The sequence below is a fragment of the Amblyomma americanum genome, chromosome 4, assembly GCF_052857255.1.
Source record: "Amblyomma americanum isolate KBUSLIRL-KWMA chromosome 4, ASM5285725v1, whole genome shotgun sequence".
In the NCBI taxonomy this organism is placed as follows: domain Eukaryota; kingdom Metazoa; phylum Arthropoda; class Arachnida; order Ixodida; family Ixodidae; genus Amblyomma; species Amblyomma americanum.
Window position 1 is genome coordinate 194,737,234 of NC_135500.1, and position 15,080 is coordinate 194,752,313.

Here is a 15,080-nt window from a genome sequence, read left to right on the forward strand (position 1 = left end):
TAACAACATCCAATGGGGTGATGTGAAGCCACGTTATGACATCCGGTCGAGGTGTCGTAAGACCAAGTGATACCACGTCATAGCTACTTGGTCGTGTGGGTATATGTAGAATGGCTGTCGCGAGCGTGTAGCAGAGCTGCCATAGACGAGCCTTAGACGCTTAGCAAGCTTGCTTGCTTTTCGCTGAATTCCAGGGTTAGCCAAGTTAAGCCACTGCCAATTTTTCGTGGATCCTTCGCTCACGGTCAGCGACACTGACGACGGCGACGCCCGATGTTCTGTGACACAGGTTCCAAACGCTATTGCGTTAATACGGCACGATCAAATATCTAGCTATAATTCTGTGAACACTGTTGGATCTACCCTCTATGATTACTTTGATGCTTTTACTATACTGAGGTGCTTTTACTCTACACCAAGGCTGCACACACGCGAAAGGACTTTCCTGGAGAGTGTGGGTGAGAGGAGGTGGGTCGAGGGTAGTGGGGGGTGAGCCAAGAAAAACATTCTAGGGTTCATAAGTTTTCAGAGAAGTGAGAGATGACACTGCTAAAGAACCATATTCAGTTCCATCATAACACTTTATTTTTTATTTCTTCAGTATAAGAAAGCACCTTGTGCCTACTACTTATAAACGACTATACAATCGCTAGCGGTAAATATGTGACAGACATGAACACAAGTAAGACCATGAGTCTTTTCCGGCAATCACAAAAAGCCTGAAGGACACACAAAGAGCAAAACACAGGAACATGTGGATGGCGAGGCATAGCCGTAGAGCATTGCGTTGGTAAAACAAGCGGACTAGAATGAGAAGGAATAGTGAATTTGGAAATGATTTGCACGCACTGCTCCGCATGTATTATCATGAGGACGTGTTGTGCAAGTGTAAAGCCTTGTGTGCTCAAGCATCTACAAGCAACTACAAGTACTACTTCATTTTAACATTCTTTTTCTGTCATTTATGGAATGTAGGAAAAATACAGTGATCTAGAAAACACAGTGCCAATTAAAATAGGCTACTTGCAATTGCTGTGGCAGTAGAAATGCAAGTCGCATACCAACAATGGCTGCAACTTTAATTAGTAACAACTGCTCACAAGAGATTTATTTTGTGCTGTCATAAAAACATAGCACTGCAGTGAGTGGAGTTGTTTCAACAGCTTTCAACACCAAAGTACAACATACGCTAGCAATTTGTTACTAACATTTTGGAGTAGATGGGCTGCTGATATCGCCACAATAGTCATGCAAACTATCCCATGCTCCTCAATGTCCACGGTGCTACATAAAAAGCAACATCTGACAGGCAGGCATTACTACTGCCCCTATATAACAAACGAAAGGATGAGCGTTAGAAAAATGGCAATGGAAAAATACCCATATAAAATTTTTACCACCGCTTGAATGTAATAAACATGCAAGCACATCAAAGAACCAAAAATGTGCGCTATTTGAAATGCATAAAAAAGAAGGAGAAATTTGTGCCGCAAAATGTGTAAACTTCAGCAGAAGTAGTTTTTGAGCAAAATAATATAAGAACGCTCTGTTAGATTAGAGTAAATATTAAGACTGGTCAAAAGTAATGGATCCTGAGCTGAGAAAGAATACATGGCATTGGAAAGTGAACAGAATGGAAAGGATAAGACATGCACATGCAGGTTGTCCCAACTGAGTGCTCAGATGAACATAGAACGAGCTGAAAGCTCTACGTGAACAAAACCGACTGTTTGCTGAAAGTAAAAGAGCATCCTAGTCATGCGTACCTGAAAGTGCCTAACCTATCATTCAACAGAAAATATTAGTTAACTTTTTATTGGTTGCGATGTGAATAAGGAAGCACTGAGAATCGTCATGATTAAGTGCTTCTTCTGGAAAAAAAGAAAAGGTCCAATCTGGCTCTTCTCTTTAGTAAATACAGAAAACCATTGAATTCATTCACTTGAGACTCTGGCTTCCATGGCAAAAGGATGAATTTTCATGCCGTATTTGTTATGTAGTATGTTTCTTATGTGCAGCATTTCTTTACTGGCTAAAAATAACTGCGTGAAACTTGACTTTACCAAAACTCTGTCATCATCATCACTATCATCAGCCTGACTACGCCCACTGCAGGGCAGAGGCCTCTCCCATGTCTCTCCAGTTAACCCTGTCCTTTGCCAGCTGCGCCCACCCTATCCCTGCAAACTTCCTAATCTTATACGGCCCACCGAACCTTCTGCCGCCCCCTGCCACGCTTGCCTTCTCTTGGAATCCACTCCGTTGCCCTTCAGGACCAGCGGTGATCTTGCCTTCGCATTACATGCCCTGCCCAAGCCCATTTCTTCCTCTTGATTTCGACTAGGACGTCATTAACCCGCATTTGTTCCCTCACCCACTCTGCCCGCTTCCGGTTTCTTAGCGTTACAAAACTCTGTACTCAAGTGTTTTTCACTGTTCCCCACAATGTGCTCATGACATCGTAATTGTTAAGTCAATTAAATAGTTGGCCAATTAATTTTCATAAACTGCTGAATTAAATTAGCATTAAAAACATTGTGATAAGGATATGCTGTCAGCAACAAGCAGTTGGTTTTACTGCATAAGGCCCTGTGACTTTTTTCACATTCAAATAAGCATTCAATTGGGGCAACCTCCTCATCAGAGTAGTGCACATGCAAAGCAATAATATCCAGCAAAGTACTCGAAAATGGAGATGTTATAAGTACATAAAATACTGTTGGCTCAACAAATAAAGTGATATGACAAAAAGAAATAAATGCACAAGGTAGGGCCACAGAGTAAAAAGAAAAGAAAAAAAAAGACATAATAAACTTATGCCACTTCAATAAGAAAAGTGTAACAAGCATAACCTCTTGATTGTTCTCAATAAATAAGAGTGCAAATGGAATCTATAATTACTAAACATGCAAAAATGCACTCATAGTGCCACAAAAATATAAAAACTGACCAAAAACAACTCCAACAAAACAACATTGTTTAGCCAGACTATTTCTAGGCCAATCTTATTGGCATAGCGAGAAAAAGCGATGCAAAGTTTACCAGAACTAAAAACAGACAGAGGCATTGATGTTCCTGCACACACTTTCAAGCAGACACTCATTTCACCACCGGTCTTAGAAACTCCATGAAGTTTTAAGCATCTGTAACGACTACTTGCTTAAAAAATGGCTTGATAGCTTAACTGCTTCCTAATTTAGTCAAAACGATGCGTTGCATGTACAATGAGCAAATACTGTACTCATACAAGAGTCAGTCCCTGTGCGGAAACAGCAATGCCGAGCCAAAGCTCACTGCCTGCCCAGTCCTGTCCACTGTGTCATGCTCAGAGCAAGTCTTCAAATAAAATGATGGCAATGCATTGTATGTACAGGCTAAGAGAAGATTCCCTACAACTAGTGTACTCTCCTGACCATGTGTTGTCACTGCAGTGTACTAACATGTTTTAAAAGCAACCAACAACCAACATGAATTCTCTACATGTACAAATGATGTAAACCTATGCAGCGAAATGCTTGCTTTGGCACCTGTGCAATTCTTTCCACACAAGAAAATGGTGCCATGATAAAACCATGTCAGTAATGCATGTACAGTAAGAACACAATGAACGCTTTGACACAGAAGCAACCATTCAAGTACCAACCTGTTTCAGCCGGTCTTTTGTTTGCGACCCAGGTCACTTGCAATAGTGGCGATGATTCCACTGCAATCTACAGCAGTGAAACACAGAGCCAATACTGTAGGGTGCATCAAGCTTCTCTGCCTAACTATGCTAGAGTCAAACTTACAGCCACAAAAATGCGCATATAGTCTCCTTACTAGGCACTGGCAACCGGCATATATGAATACAGCATGTATTTTGGCACAGCAAAAAGCACAGGCAATGGTGCGCACAAGCCACACGGTGCAATAATCCCCCCCCCCCCCCCCCCCCCCCCCTCTTTAGTTTCTTTCTTGCACAGTGCTCCACAGAAATGTAGTGATGTTTTCAATTCAGAAGCAGCAGCATTTTTAATTTAGGAGCATTAGAATAATAAAAATTTTGTCTCAGACACTTTGGACTACACTGAGCACAACACCTCTTAGAACACAATAGTTTCCTGAGATACACTAAAAATGATCTCTGCCAACACATTTTCCCCCCAAAAAACTCAGTGTCAAGAGAGGCGAATAAAGCAGTGCATTAAAGTAGCTGTTACCAGCATAGCTGGTGCTCTATGTACTAGAGGTGCAACCCATGTCATTCTTGCAGGTAAATTTGCTGTTGACAAACTGAAACTGTGTAGCTTTTAATAAAAACACTTCCTTCTAATACCATCATCTCAACAAATAGCATAATTTGAATCTGCCTTGATTCCACTAATCTGCGAAGGAAAAAGCATTATGCAACAAGTGCTACTTTACGTTCAACTTAAAACACTACGCAATGCTTTGAAATGGTGCCCCCGTGTTCATAGACCACAAATGAAAGCTTTTGTCTTAAAGTGCAAGAATCAGTTGCGGCTGACGACATTATGCTAAAAGACATCAGCTGCAATACCAGAGGCTTGTCTTTTATATCCCGAGTGTTGTATGAGTCAATTTAAGCCTTGGTCATATAGCTGCATTTTGCAGGTATACATAACTTAATGCGCTCCATCAATAGCTTACTGCCTTACAAGTTGAAATGGCACAGGTGCAAATCTAATGAGAACATACAAACATACTCGCCAATAGTGAGCAAAAATTTAGCATGAAGATGAAAACAAGAAACACCGATCACTGCAGAAAAATGCAACTCATGAGCTTTATTGCAGAGATGACGGCCTTCTGTACACTGGTATTCATTGCCTATGTCATTGAAGCGTAAATTACGTGCCCATTTGCATCACTACCTCAGTGTGCACAATTAAGGCTCCCGTATGGGATCCGAACCGTCAAGCATTTATTTCTTTTCAATGGTCGGTGTTTCTGCGTTTTCATCTTCATGTCTATTCCAGACCAGATTGGTAGCCGTCAAACTCTCGGCCTTGAAAATACAGTACATTAACATCACAAAGCAAAATGCCCATATCTCGGTGATATATCAGCACAGTTTTTGTTAAGAGACTAGGCAGAACAATGCAGCTCCACAGGCCGACAGCACAAAGTGTTCTTGACTTGCATTACTGCACAGATGTGCACAAAGTCTGCGTTGTATACAAGACAAGAACACATCACTACACATAGTGTGGCTAGACAACTTGCAAATTTGCTTCTGTCCTTCGGAGCGCCAATATGTAACACATGACATGCTAGCTTCCAAAGCACAAGGAACGCACGAAATGGTGTGCAGACTTTTAAATTAAAAGTCAGCAGTCCATGTTAGTATTTTTAGTGCTTTTAAGTAAGAACGCTTAGATGCCTTCTTTGTGCTCTTGTTGCTGTGCTGCTCTACCCAGTCAGACCACATCAACTCGCCCAACAGCAAGTTTTGTCTGACTTCATCTCTAGTGTACCACTTCACTGCTGAAGCCGCATTAAGCTCGTTAATGTACACCTCTCTGAGTTTTAGTAAAAAAGAAATGAAAGGCTGTAGGTCAATTATGAGTACTCGGTATGAATTACGAGCCCATTTACTTGGGACGTGTTCTCACAAGTCAGCACTCATTACGGAGGCTCTCCTAAGTACGTTGAAACAAGGACTAAAATCATAGGAACTATAACGAGCAAAACATTACAGTAATAAACGATGCAGGAGCACAATAAGCATATCCATAGTGCCTCTAAAAGAACAAGTGTAAAGAGAAAAGTTTTGACAAATGCACATTGTAACCACAATGCAGACTACGGTTCTCCCTTCTATCGCACCATGGTGTGAGCATGCTGTTGCACGACCAAATCTGTTCCACTGTCCCGGCCAAACTGATTTCAGTCATTACAAACACAACTTGCAGTGTGCAAGATGTGCTTGATCCAAGTCTGCCAAACAGTGTAGCCCTGAGGTGTGTACAAATTATACAAGTTTATCTGAACATTACTTGAAGGGGGTGATACCTCTTAGGTGCTGCGCAACACATAAACTTTATTACTACAAGGAAAAAAAAACTCTCTGAATGACGTCTATCATCCGACTGCGTATCGTATTGATCACGAATGTATATTTGTGGATTGTGTCATATGCTTTCTGCACAAGTGTAATGACACCTTAAAAGCTTTCCACAGACAACAAAAAAAGGCCGTAACCCATGCCTGCGTCGCAGACCAAAAATTCTTGCAATGGGACGGTGCTGTGCTCCACTGTCAGTAAAAATGTTTTTCGTTTGCGGATCTTGTGTAAAAGCTCCATTTGGCAAGGCAGAGAAAAAATTCAGAATTGGTATGTGCAGATATTTTTCGATGAACACCGTTAATGTGGACAGACAGCTCAACACGCACCGAATGAAGAGCGAAAACAAAAGCTTGTTCTTGCCATGAAGTCGTTGCCAGTCGTGGTATTTGAAATAAGTATATATCTTGTGCGGCTGCATTGATCTAAAACATGGCAACCATCAAGTTGCAGTTATTGTCCTGTGCTGTGGACATAATAAAATGCAAAGAAAAGTGGTCCACCAAAATGAAAAAGAACGATACTGATACAATCACTGGTTAGTCGGTTCCACACAACTACATTACTAGTCGCCAGCATTCAACACTGCTTAAACAACCATGAAAGCCCGAACATCTGATGTTCCCAACTACTTTCGTCCTCCTTTTGCTCCCACCAACAGCCAAGACATTCACCATCACAAACCACAGACTACTCTTATTTGCTTCATATCAAAAACAGCTTATCAGTAGTGCTATCAGCATGCAATGATGACACAGTTCAAGGTGGAGCTTCGTTTCACCATGCTTTTAGGGCTGACCATTTCACATAAAGCCATGATAGTAGAAAATTAGGTAACCAATGCAGCAGAACATGCCCGTTTTCCCAAAAGATAACAACACAACAACGCGTAGCTACAATGAATGATGTCGCAGGTGCCATATTGGTACACTTGTGGGAATAGGACATAAGCCTCACATTTTGAAAGCGACATACATGGTTCCCTTATTACATAGTACATAGTTCCCTTAGCAATGCCTACTAAATTAAGTTGTGCAGGTGCAATAACAGCGTGGTCCAAAGCTATAGTGAATCAGGCTTATAGGCTTGTTAACATAATTACGCGGAATGTCACAGCCATTTGCAAGCCCAGATAAACTTGGACGCACCCTGTAAATGAGGCCTAATTAAAAGTCCTAGTTAATTTTTTTCATAATCCATTTACGCAGCACAACACTTGTCTTTGAAAGGACTGGTATGGCAACCTCTGAAATCAAGGTGTACAAAGAAGTAAGCCTTCCAGCTTGTGTGCTTAAATGTATGCTATGAACCCTGCTGAATAAGCTAGCCTGCTGACTGCCAGATGTGGCCACGGAAAGCCTGTCACAGCTCCGACCATGGTGGAAACCTTAGCCATAGTCCCAAATTGCATATGCATGGCTTTTTTTGAATGTAGCTGCACAGATGATCACATTGTGTAGTGTCCTAACAGTTGAGACAGCAGTAAAATAAAAAGATACCGTCACACAACATGAGTGCGGGCTTGGAGAAAGCTTGCTTTGCAAATAAACATTGCTCTGCTGCACGTTGCTTTGCTATCATAGTATTAAACTTTAATTGCAATATATAGCAAGGAATAATTAATTGCATTGCTATTTATTTCAGCCAGTTCCTGTTTCAAGTGTATATGGCCTGGAGGATGCCATGGATGTACTGGCATCCAAGCGGACCTAACAAGGGCAGACTACATTGCACACCAGCGTCCACTGCCGAAGGTCACAAAAGCTTGCAAACATGTGCTGTCTATGAGTTAATCCCAACTGATCCTATTAATGACCATGCTGAGAAGCTGCACTTCTAACAAGATATTTAAAATTATATTAGAATTCATTCTAAGTTTCGTTTGCCAGTAATGCTTAGTGGACGGTATCAATTTATGCACAGAAACTGGACCAAAAAAATCATTAAAAAAATCAGTCTCAACGTCAACATTTTTTTTTTACCAGGATACATCTGAAGAAAGATTGCCCGTATGTATTGCGTGCTGATCTTTTGGATTTGTAGAATAGCAAAAAACCTACATGATTAAGCAAAGCTGTGACAGCAGCTGTAAATGTGAATTCTAAGCTTACTCAAACATGAGTGCTACATGTTTATTGATATGTATTAGTATATGAGAAAGCTAAAAGAAGATCTTGACTTGAAGAAAGACCTGCTGCTTGGAAAAAAAAAAAAAAAAGTCTGCTAGCTAACAATGCTAGTTTCAACTTGCCACTGGAATGTGGGCTGTGTACAAGTCATTTAATATTTCATTAATTACATCAAATACAATTAATTATTTTAATCCGATCCATTCTCGAGATCACAACTTCCTCCCCTAACACAAATGTGAAAGAAAAAAGAATCCCGCCTTGACGCGACTCATGTGCATTGTGCATGCATTTAATCATGACCTAAGAAACTGGTGTGGATTTGGTACTCATTACCTCGTCACCTTCTGGTGGCCAATGTTAGCACTGATTCAATAAATGACAAACTTCCAAGAGAAGGAGTGTGTTGAACGTGATAGCATAAAGGTAAGCGATGACAAAGACATAAAGGGAAACACAGCTGTTTGTTCTTCAAGCAACACTGTCATCATTGCACATGAAGCCAAGCTCACACTATACATTCACACAAACCAAAGAAGCTGTCATCACATGCAAGGGACGATACAGCACATATACAGTACTGGGCTAGTTGGATAAGGGCACCCAAGCATGAACCAACCACAGAAGAAAAGCCTCTTCTTCAGCACAGGGAGTATGTCATACTCCATAATGCATGACAGTACTTCCTCGGCTTTTTTGTAAGTGAGGCCTCTTCATGACCACCTACATGCCCCTGTGCTAAATGAGCAGACAACCGCATCCACTAGCTGTCGCAGTAATGGAACCAAGAACACACAACAATTTGGAGACTCACTGAAGAGAGCTTTTAGTCTGTTTATGAAGAAATAAGCTGCTATCCGCTATCAAATCTACAAGCCATCTTTCATATGTTATGGCATGCAATGCATCTACGGACAAGCTTTCCAACTGTGAAGACGAGGTTGAAAATTTAAAGCACTCCTGCGCACACTGGCAAAAAAATAAATTGTCTGCAGAATGTACAAGAAGTCGGCGTTTCACAGGCGCCCTCAGGGGCCTTTTAATTTCACATCCGCTGAACTTGTGGAGGAATGTTCAAATCCCACACAAAAAGAATTCAGAGAGACATCTAATGCCATTATGCGTATTACGCGATAGCATTAGCAGTTGCTGATACCTTTACTAGAAGTGACATCATTTTCGATCTGGATGTCACTCCGATTCAGCCAATGGGCGAACTATATGACCGACGACGTATTTTGGCACCATGGGGCTTTAATGCTATTGCATAAAAATAATCGAACGTCACTACAGCATGGCATGAGTAATTTACTGCAGGAGACACAACAAACTGACACTGCGCCATAAATGCAACTTCTTTCAAGCTCGAACAAGCCTCAATGAGTTCATAGACTATGCTGCCTGATGATCACTAAAACTGACCATGTGACACCCTCGCTGAAATGCACGATCATTACTCTCTTGTGTGCCCTTACCGAACAAAGCCAGCAGCTTCCACAAAGAGACGGCCAGCGGCACCAACTTGTGGTGACCGGCTGTTGGAAAGACAGTGGGAGGCACCTGGCCATGGCATAGCAGCAGCAGCAGAAGGCAGGCGATCACCTGCGCCGACGGCGGTCGGGGGCGGCCGAAAAAGTGCGCCCATAGCGCAGCGAGAGGTCCCTGGCAAACTCGCTCTTCAGAAGGGAGAGGCACTTGCGGTACTGGCTGCTCGACCGGAAGCGGGCAATGTCTAGAGACGGTGCGTGTGGCATGTGCACCATGAAACCGTTGGGCAGCACCACAAACTCATAGCCTTGGGCGTGCAGCTCCATGATGTGTGACACCTGCAGCAGCAGCAGCAGTAGCAGCAATGGTTGAGTGGAACGTATGCAGAGAAGTGTGGAGCTAAAATATAGGGGAGGGAACAGCCCTCTCTTGGCACAGCTGCATGGGCAAGCACAGATAACCAGATAAAGTTCCATAAGAGATTGCTACCAACGGAGGCTCACGCACTGACACCAAGTGAGCGAAAGGTGCACTGCCGCTCTGAAAAGAGACATGCTGAAGCAGTTGGGGCATAGTTACATGTGCTCCACACCACCTTCATGCCTCAGCACCAAAACGCCACCTTACGAACTTCAGAATCCATGCAACATTTTGGCTGAAACAACAAATGCATTTTTGCAGTGTAGTGCACTCAAGCAACACCAAGCATCTGCGCATCACCCAAACATTAACTGCTGTACAGCTTGTCAGATTCAGTACGTTTGTGTAGACAACACATATCAAAAGTACAATGTGACGAGCCTTCCTTTATCCAAAGAAATGACTCCAAAATTTTAGCTTATGCATGCACAGTAAAAGTTCTGGTTAAAGATGAAGCAGTAAGCTACAACATAACATTAATTATGCAAGAACTTACTGCCACAAAATAAAAATAGGAGGGGGCACTTAAGCTCCGCCTTATGGGTATGAAGCGATAGCATAATGGGTTAACTCCCGTATATGCAGAAGGTCATTTTCTACTTTATATTCAGTGACCTCTGGGAGTCCTTATACTCCTCCTGGCTTAGTGGCGCACCTGTTAGTCAATGCACCACTGCCCTGCAGTAGTATGTACTCCCAGCGGAGGGCCCGGCCCGGGCTGCTCTTCCCGAGTGACCAATCATTAATTAAACTACCACCTGCCATGGTGACCAGTTTGCACACTGTCCGGTGGGTAGGTTGTAATGACGCCACAAGGTCACGTGACCTAGATGGCCCACATACCCTCCTAGGTTACTTTCTGGGCACCACCTGCCAGAGTCATGCTCGTTATTTTTCACTCACAACGCCGACACTAGATTTTCTGCGGAACGAGGCCTTTAACGCTATCGTGTTAAAATGGCAAGGTGCTGAGCAAGATTTTTTCAAAATACTGCAGCCAACACACTGCCAATGACATCGGCAAAACTAGCACTACGAAGAAAAAAGATACAGGTGTAATTACTAAGGCTATATGAAAAACAAAAATGCTCAGTTTCTACATTATTGACTTATTATGCAGTGAAACAACAGCAAAAAAAAAAATTAGACAGGAAAAATAAACAAGTTTAGGAAATCATAGCATAGCATAAACACCTTATAAATCTGAAGACAGTTTGATATTCTGTGCTTGAATTTAAGGCATTCGTTTCCCTTTCCAAGTTCGCAACAAGTCAGAAGAGTCGGAAAAGACTCATGATAATTCAAACTCATCATTTGCATTATCGATTAATTCAAACAACTTTCAAAATCTGGGCTCACCACGTGTGTTTTCAAAGCATTTTAAGGCCACTTCATTCGTGCTGCGGTTTCACACTATTCAAACATTTTGTTTTGCTCCAACACTCCTGGCATACGAAAGATCAATGGGCAAGCTCGGATACATCAAGTTTGCGGCATTGCGTGAGCTGAAAATTTGTAGAGGGGGGCCCTGTCGAGGTCTGATTAGCACTCCAAACGATAGGAGCCGCCCATCACCACGCAGTTTTGTTTGCTAATTTCATTACAAGCCCGCAGCAAGAGCGGCTATTGGCAGCGGATCAGCGAGCCCAGTTGTGCACTGTTTCCGACGCTGATTGGCACGTCACTGATCTCTTTTCCTTTTTAAAAGGCGTCTTGCCATTCCGGCGAAAATGTGCATTCCCCTCGCTTCTGTCTGCATGGTCTTGTGCACTGAAAATGCACACTCATCACGAGCTGCTCGTTGCTTGTGTGGCAAGGCCTCTTTACATGGATGCTGCCACTTGTGTGGAGGCTCCACTGCTACCACACCGCACCTGTGAAGGAGGCTGCAGGAGGCCTTACCATTCTGTAGCAGTTCTGCTCTGATATTCGCGACAGTGGGCACGCAACACAGCATGACAAAATTGCGAAAAGTAGCCATGCCATGTAGTTTCCACTCAAAAGCAGACTGCTGCTGTCTATTTTTTTCATTAGTTAAATTCGCTGTAGTGGGAAACAGTTTCTTTTTATTTGCAGCCATTTGCTCATTCAACCTTCAGATACCCTTTAAGTCCTAATTAACATACTTTTACTCTATTGGGAACCCAGTGCACAACTGATAAATTCTTTCTAAACCACATAGCCAGTTGGAGACTGCTGGGTGAGTAAACATATCAGTGCTTTTCACTCAAATTTTATCATGTGTTAGTGCCTTTAGCCATGTTTCCATACAAAAATCGTTCCGAAATGCTATCTGTATGCACAGATATTCAAAAAGTAAATTGCATCTAGTCTTAGATCAAATTAAGGTGCACTTCTGATAATTCAAACAAAAAATTATAGGGTCACCTAAGCCACCTTAAGAGGGTAACGTGATAGCGGTGTGTTCTGGATCCATTGTGCATCAATGGAAGATGATAAAGACGATGGCATCCAAAGCAAATGCAAGAGACTGTAGTCAAACACGAGGGATGTTCGGGTATGGCGATGGCGAAGTGGTCTAATGCAGTGGCCAGTGAAGCTGATCTGTTCGCACCGCCGTGGGCCCAAATCCTGCTCATGGCCATAAAGTGTTTTATGTATTTATTTATTTCATTACGTCATTCGTCCATCTGACACTCTGACGTCCCCTTCTGCGCTTGCCCTCTCTGGCAGCGATGTGGATACCATCGCAGCCTCCCAGCTACTGGATTTTCATATTTGGCGACGCACTATGATTGAACCTTGGAGATCATGTGACACCTATAACATCACTGCTGTCGAGACCAATCGGGGAATTTTCTGACATCTGACAAGAGGGGTTTTGGTGTGACAACAGCTCTAATGCTATTATATTAAGAACTCTGGTCCTTTAATCATGGGCACGCACGAGTCCCTCCATAAGGGGTGGCAAAGTTCATGGTAGTGCCTGCTCATGTCTTCTAAATAGCAGAGAACAATATGGTACAAAATCAGCACCTCCCTTCCCCATGTCTATTAGGGGGCCACTGCCACCCGTGCCCCCCCCCCCCCCCCCCCCGCTCTTGAGGTCTGAATTAATGGGCCTACTGTACTACTAATATCTATTCAAGGAAATGGTTTTCTATGAGGGGTTGGGGGGGTGTCAACATCCAAAGCATCTGATGGGCTATGACAGATGCTATAGTGGAGGGCTAGGGAATCCAATTTAGTCCACCTGAGGTTCTTTACTGCGAACTGACATTAGACAGCGCACGGGCATTTTTGCTTTTGCCTCCATTGAAACATGGCCGCCGTGGCCGGGGTCAAACCCGCGACCTTCGAATCAGCAGCTGAATGCTGAAGCCACTGAGTCACTTCAGTGGCTATAGGTGGACCCATGAACTGAAGTTTTTTTAGAAGCCAAGGCTTGTATTCCTTCCTTATGCAACTGGACAAAATCAGGAGTTTACTATTACATATATTCATTCACCTTGTAACTTGATTAATTAATTTGTTACATGCTACAGTTAGCAATACAGAAAAGCCATTAAAAAATACTTCTTTGACATACTTTCAATATTTAAAAGGGGCAGAACAAAATTGGTGTATGTAATTACTAATGAACGACAAACTAGCATACCCAAAGGCAACCGAATTTGCCTCCTATCAGTGTAGAAGTGACTGCGACACGACTGAGCAAGAAAAGGTTGGTACCTTGTTCCAGCCAAAGCCAACAAAGCGCTTGTCATATTCGGGCACATCTCGCTTGACGACCACGTAGGGCTCGAAGTTAGACTCCCAATTCACCACGTAAGGCGTTGTAGCCGTCCGCCACTTAGCATAGTTGGTCGGCGCATGGCCTTTCTGCCACACATGGTACCTGCGATTTTTTGACGAGAATGTCAGGCTCAGTCAGCAAAGCTACGCACTGAGCATTAATAAGAGAGAAGGCTTGCCTGAAGGTGAAAAGCGTCCCCATGTCCAACATGGAAAGCAGTTCGGCCTTGGTCTTTGGGAAACTCAGCCGGTACCTCTGAGTCTCAAATGCAGGCACTATCAGCGCCTGCAGGAAAAAGAGCAAGAATGGCACTTCGTGGTCCACAATAACAAAACAAAAAGGTATGCCCTGGACAATGTGTAAAAGCATGTCGCTTTTATAGCAAAATCTCATTGATACATTTTTTTACACAATGTGGAAATAACATATTATCCAAAAAAAGGTATGATCCAAATTGGCCAATTTTCCAAAGTGTAACTGTTGAATGAAGTACAAAAGCATTTAGTGATAATTTCACAAAAATGTCGATAAGCATTTCTTGGCGCAAGCTCTGAACAGTTCCTTTCTATTGCTCGCAGACTTCTGTCCGCATTTGTGCATCGCATGAAAGGAACTTCGCAACAGATCTGGTCCATCAGTGGCAATGGCAAAAGTATGTACGGTAGCCAAAATCTCTCGCTAGTCATAACTGAATGCTTCGCCCCCCCTTGCACCCATACCTTGTGGGAAAGCCACCGTGGCGGCCAACTCTTGCAGCGTCTTTGCTTTTCATGCTGCGTTCCTCGGACTTGGCCTACTCGTATATAAGCGCACCGTTGAAGTTCTCGGATACTCTGCCCCCCTTTCCCCTAGGCACTGCGAAGAAGCTGCTGCGTTTCTCTACATGTCAATATCCCGCAGGAAAGGCCCACTAATGTTAGTGTTTTTTTATTATTATTAGTTGTGCTTCACCCCTTTACACCTTGGCACTGCAGAAAAGCTAACACGGCGGCTTACAGCTGCTAATAATAATAATAATAATAATAATTGGTTTTTGGGGAAAGGAAATGGCGCAGTATCTGTCTCATATATCTTTGGACACCTGAACTGCGCTGTAAGGGAAGGAATAAAGGAGGGAGTGAAAGAAGAGAGGAACAAATAGGCCCTCCTGCTGCGATTCAGCTTTTCATGTTGCGTGCTACCATTCAGCCAATTTGTATGTTTGCACAACTGCAATGAG

General features: G+C 42.9%; 1 protein-coding gene across 1 annotated transcript in view; it reads right to left on the bottom strand.

The window, feature by feature from the left end:
• Positions 1-562: 562 nt before the first annotated feature.
• LOC144128951 (xylosyl- and glucuronyltransferase LARGE2s-like) overlaps positions 563-15,080 on the bottom strand; it is a 32,190-nt gene continuing 17,672 nt past the window's right edge. Inside the window, exons 15-17 of the mRNA XM_077662780.1 lie at positions 14,040-14,146; positions 13,798-13,963; positions 563-10,022 (exon numbers count right to left, since the gene is read on the bottom strand). Coding sequence (XP_077518906.1) covers positions 9,795-10,022; positions 13,798-13,963; positions 14,040-14,146 — 501 coding nt within the window. The 3' untranslated portion in view covers positions 563-9,794. The remainder of the gene's footprint in view (positions 10,023-13,797; positions 13,964-14,039; positions 14,147-15,080) is intronic.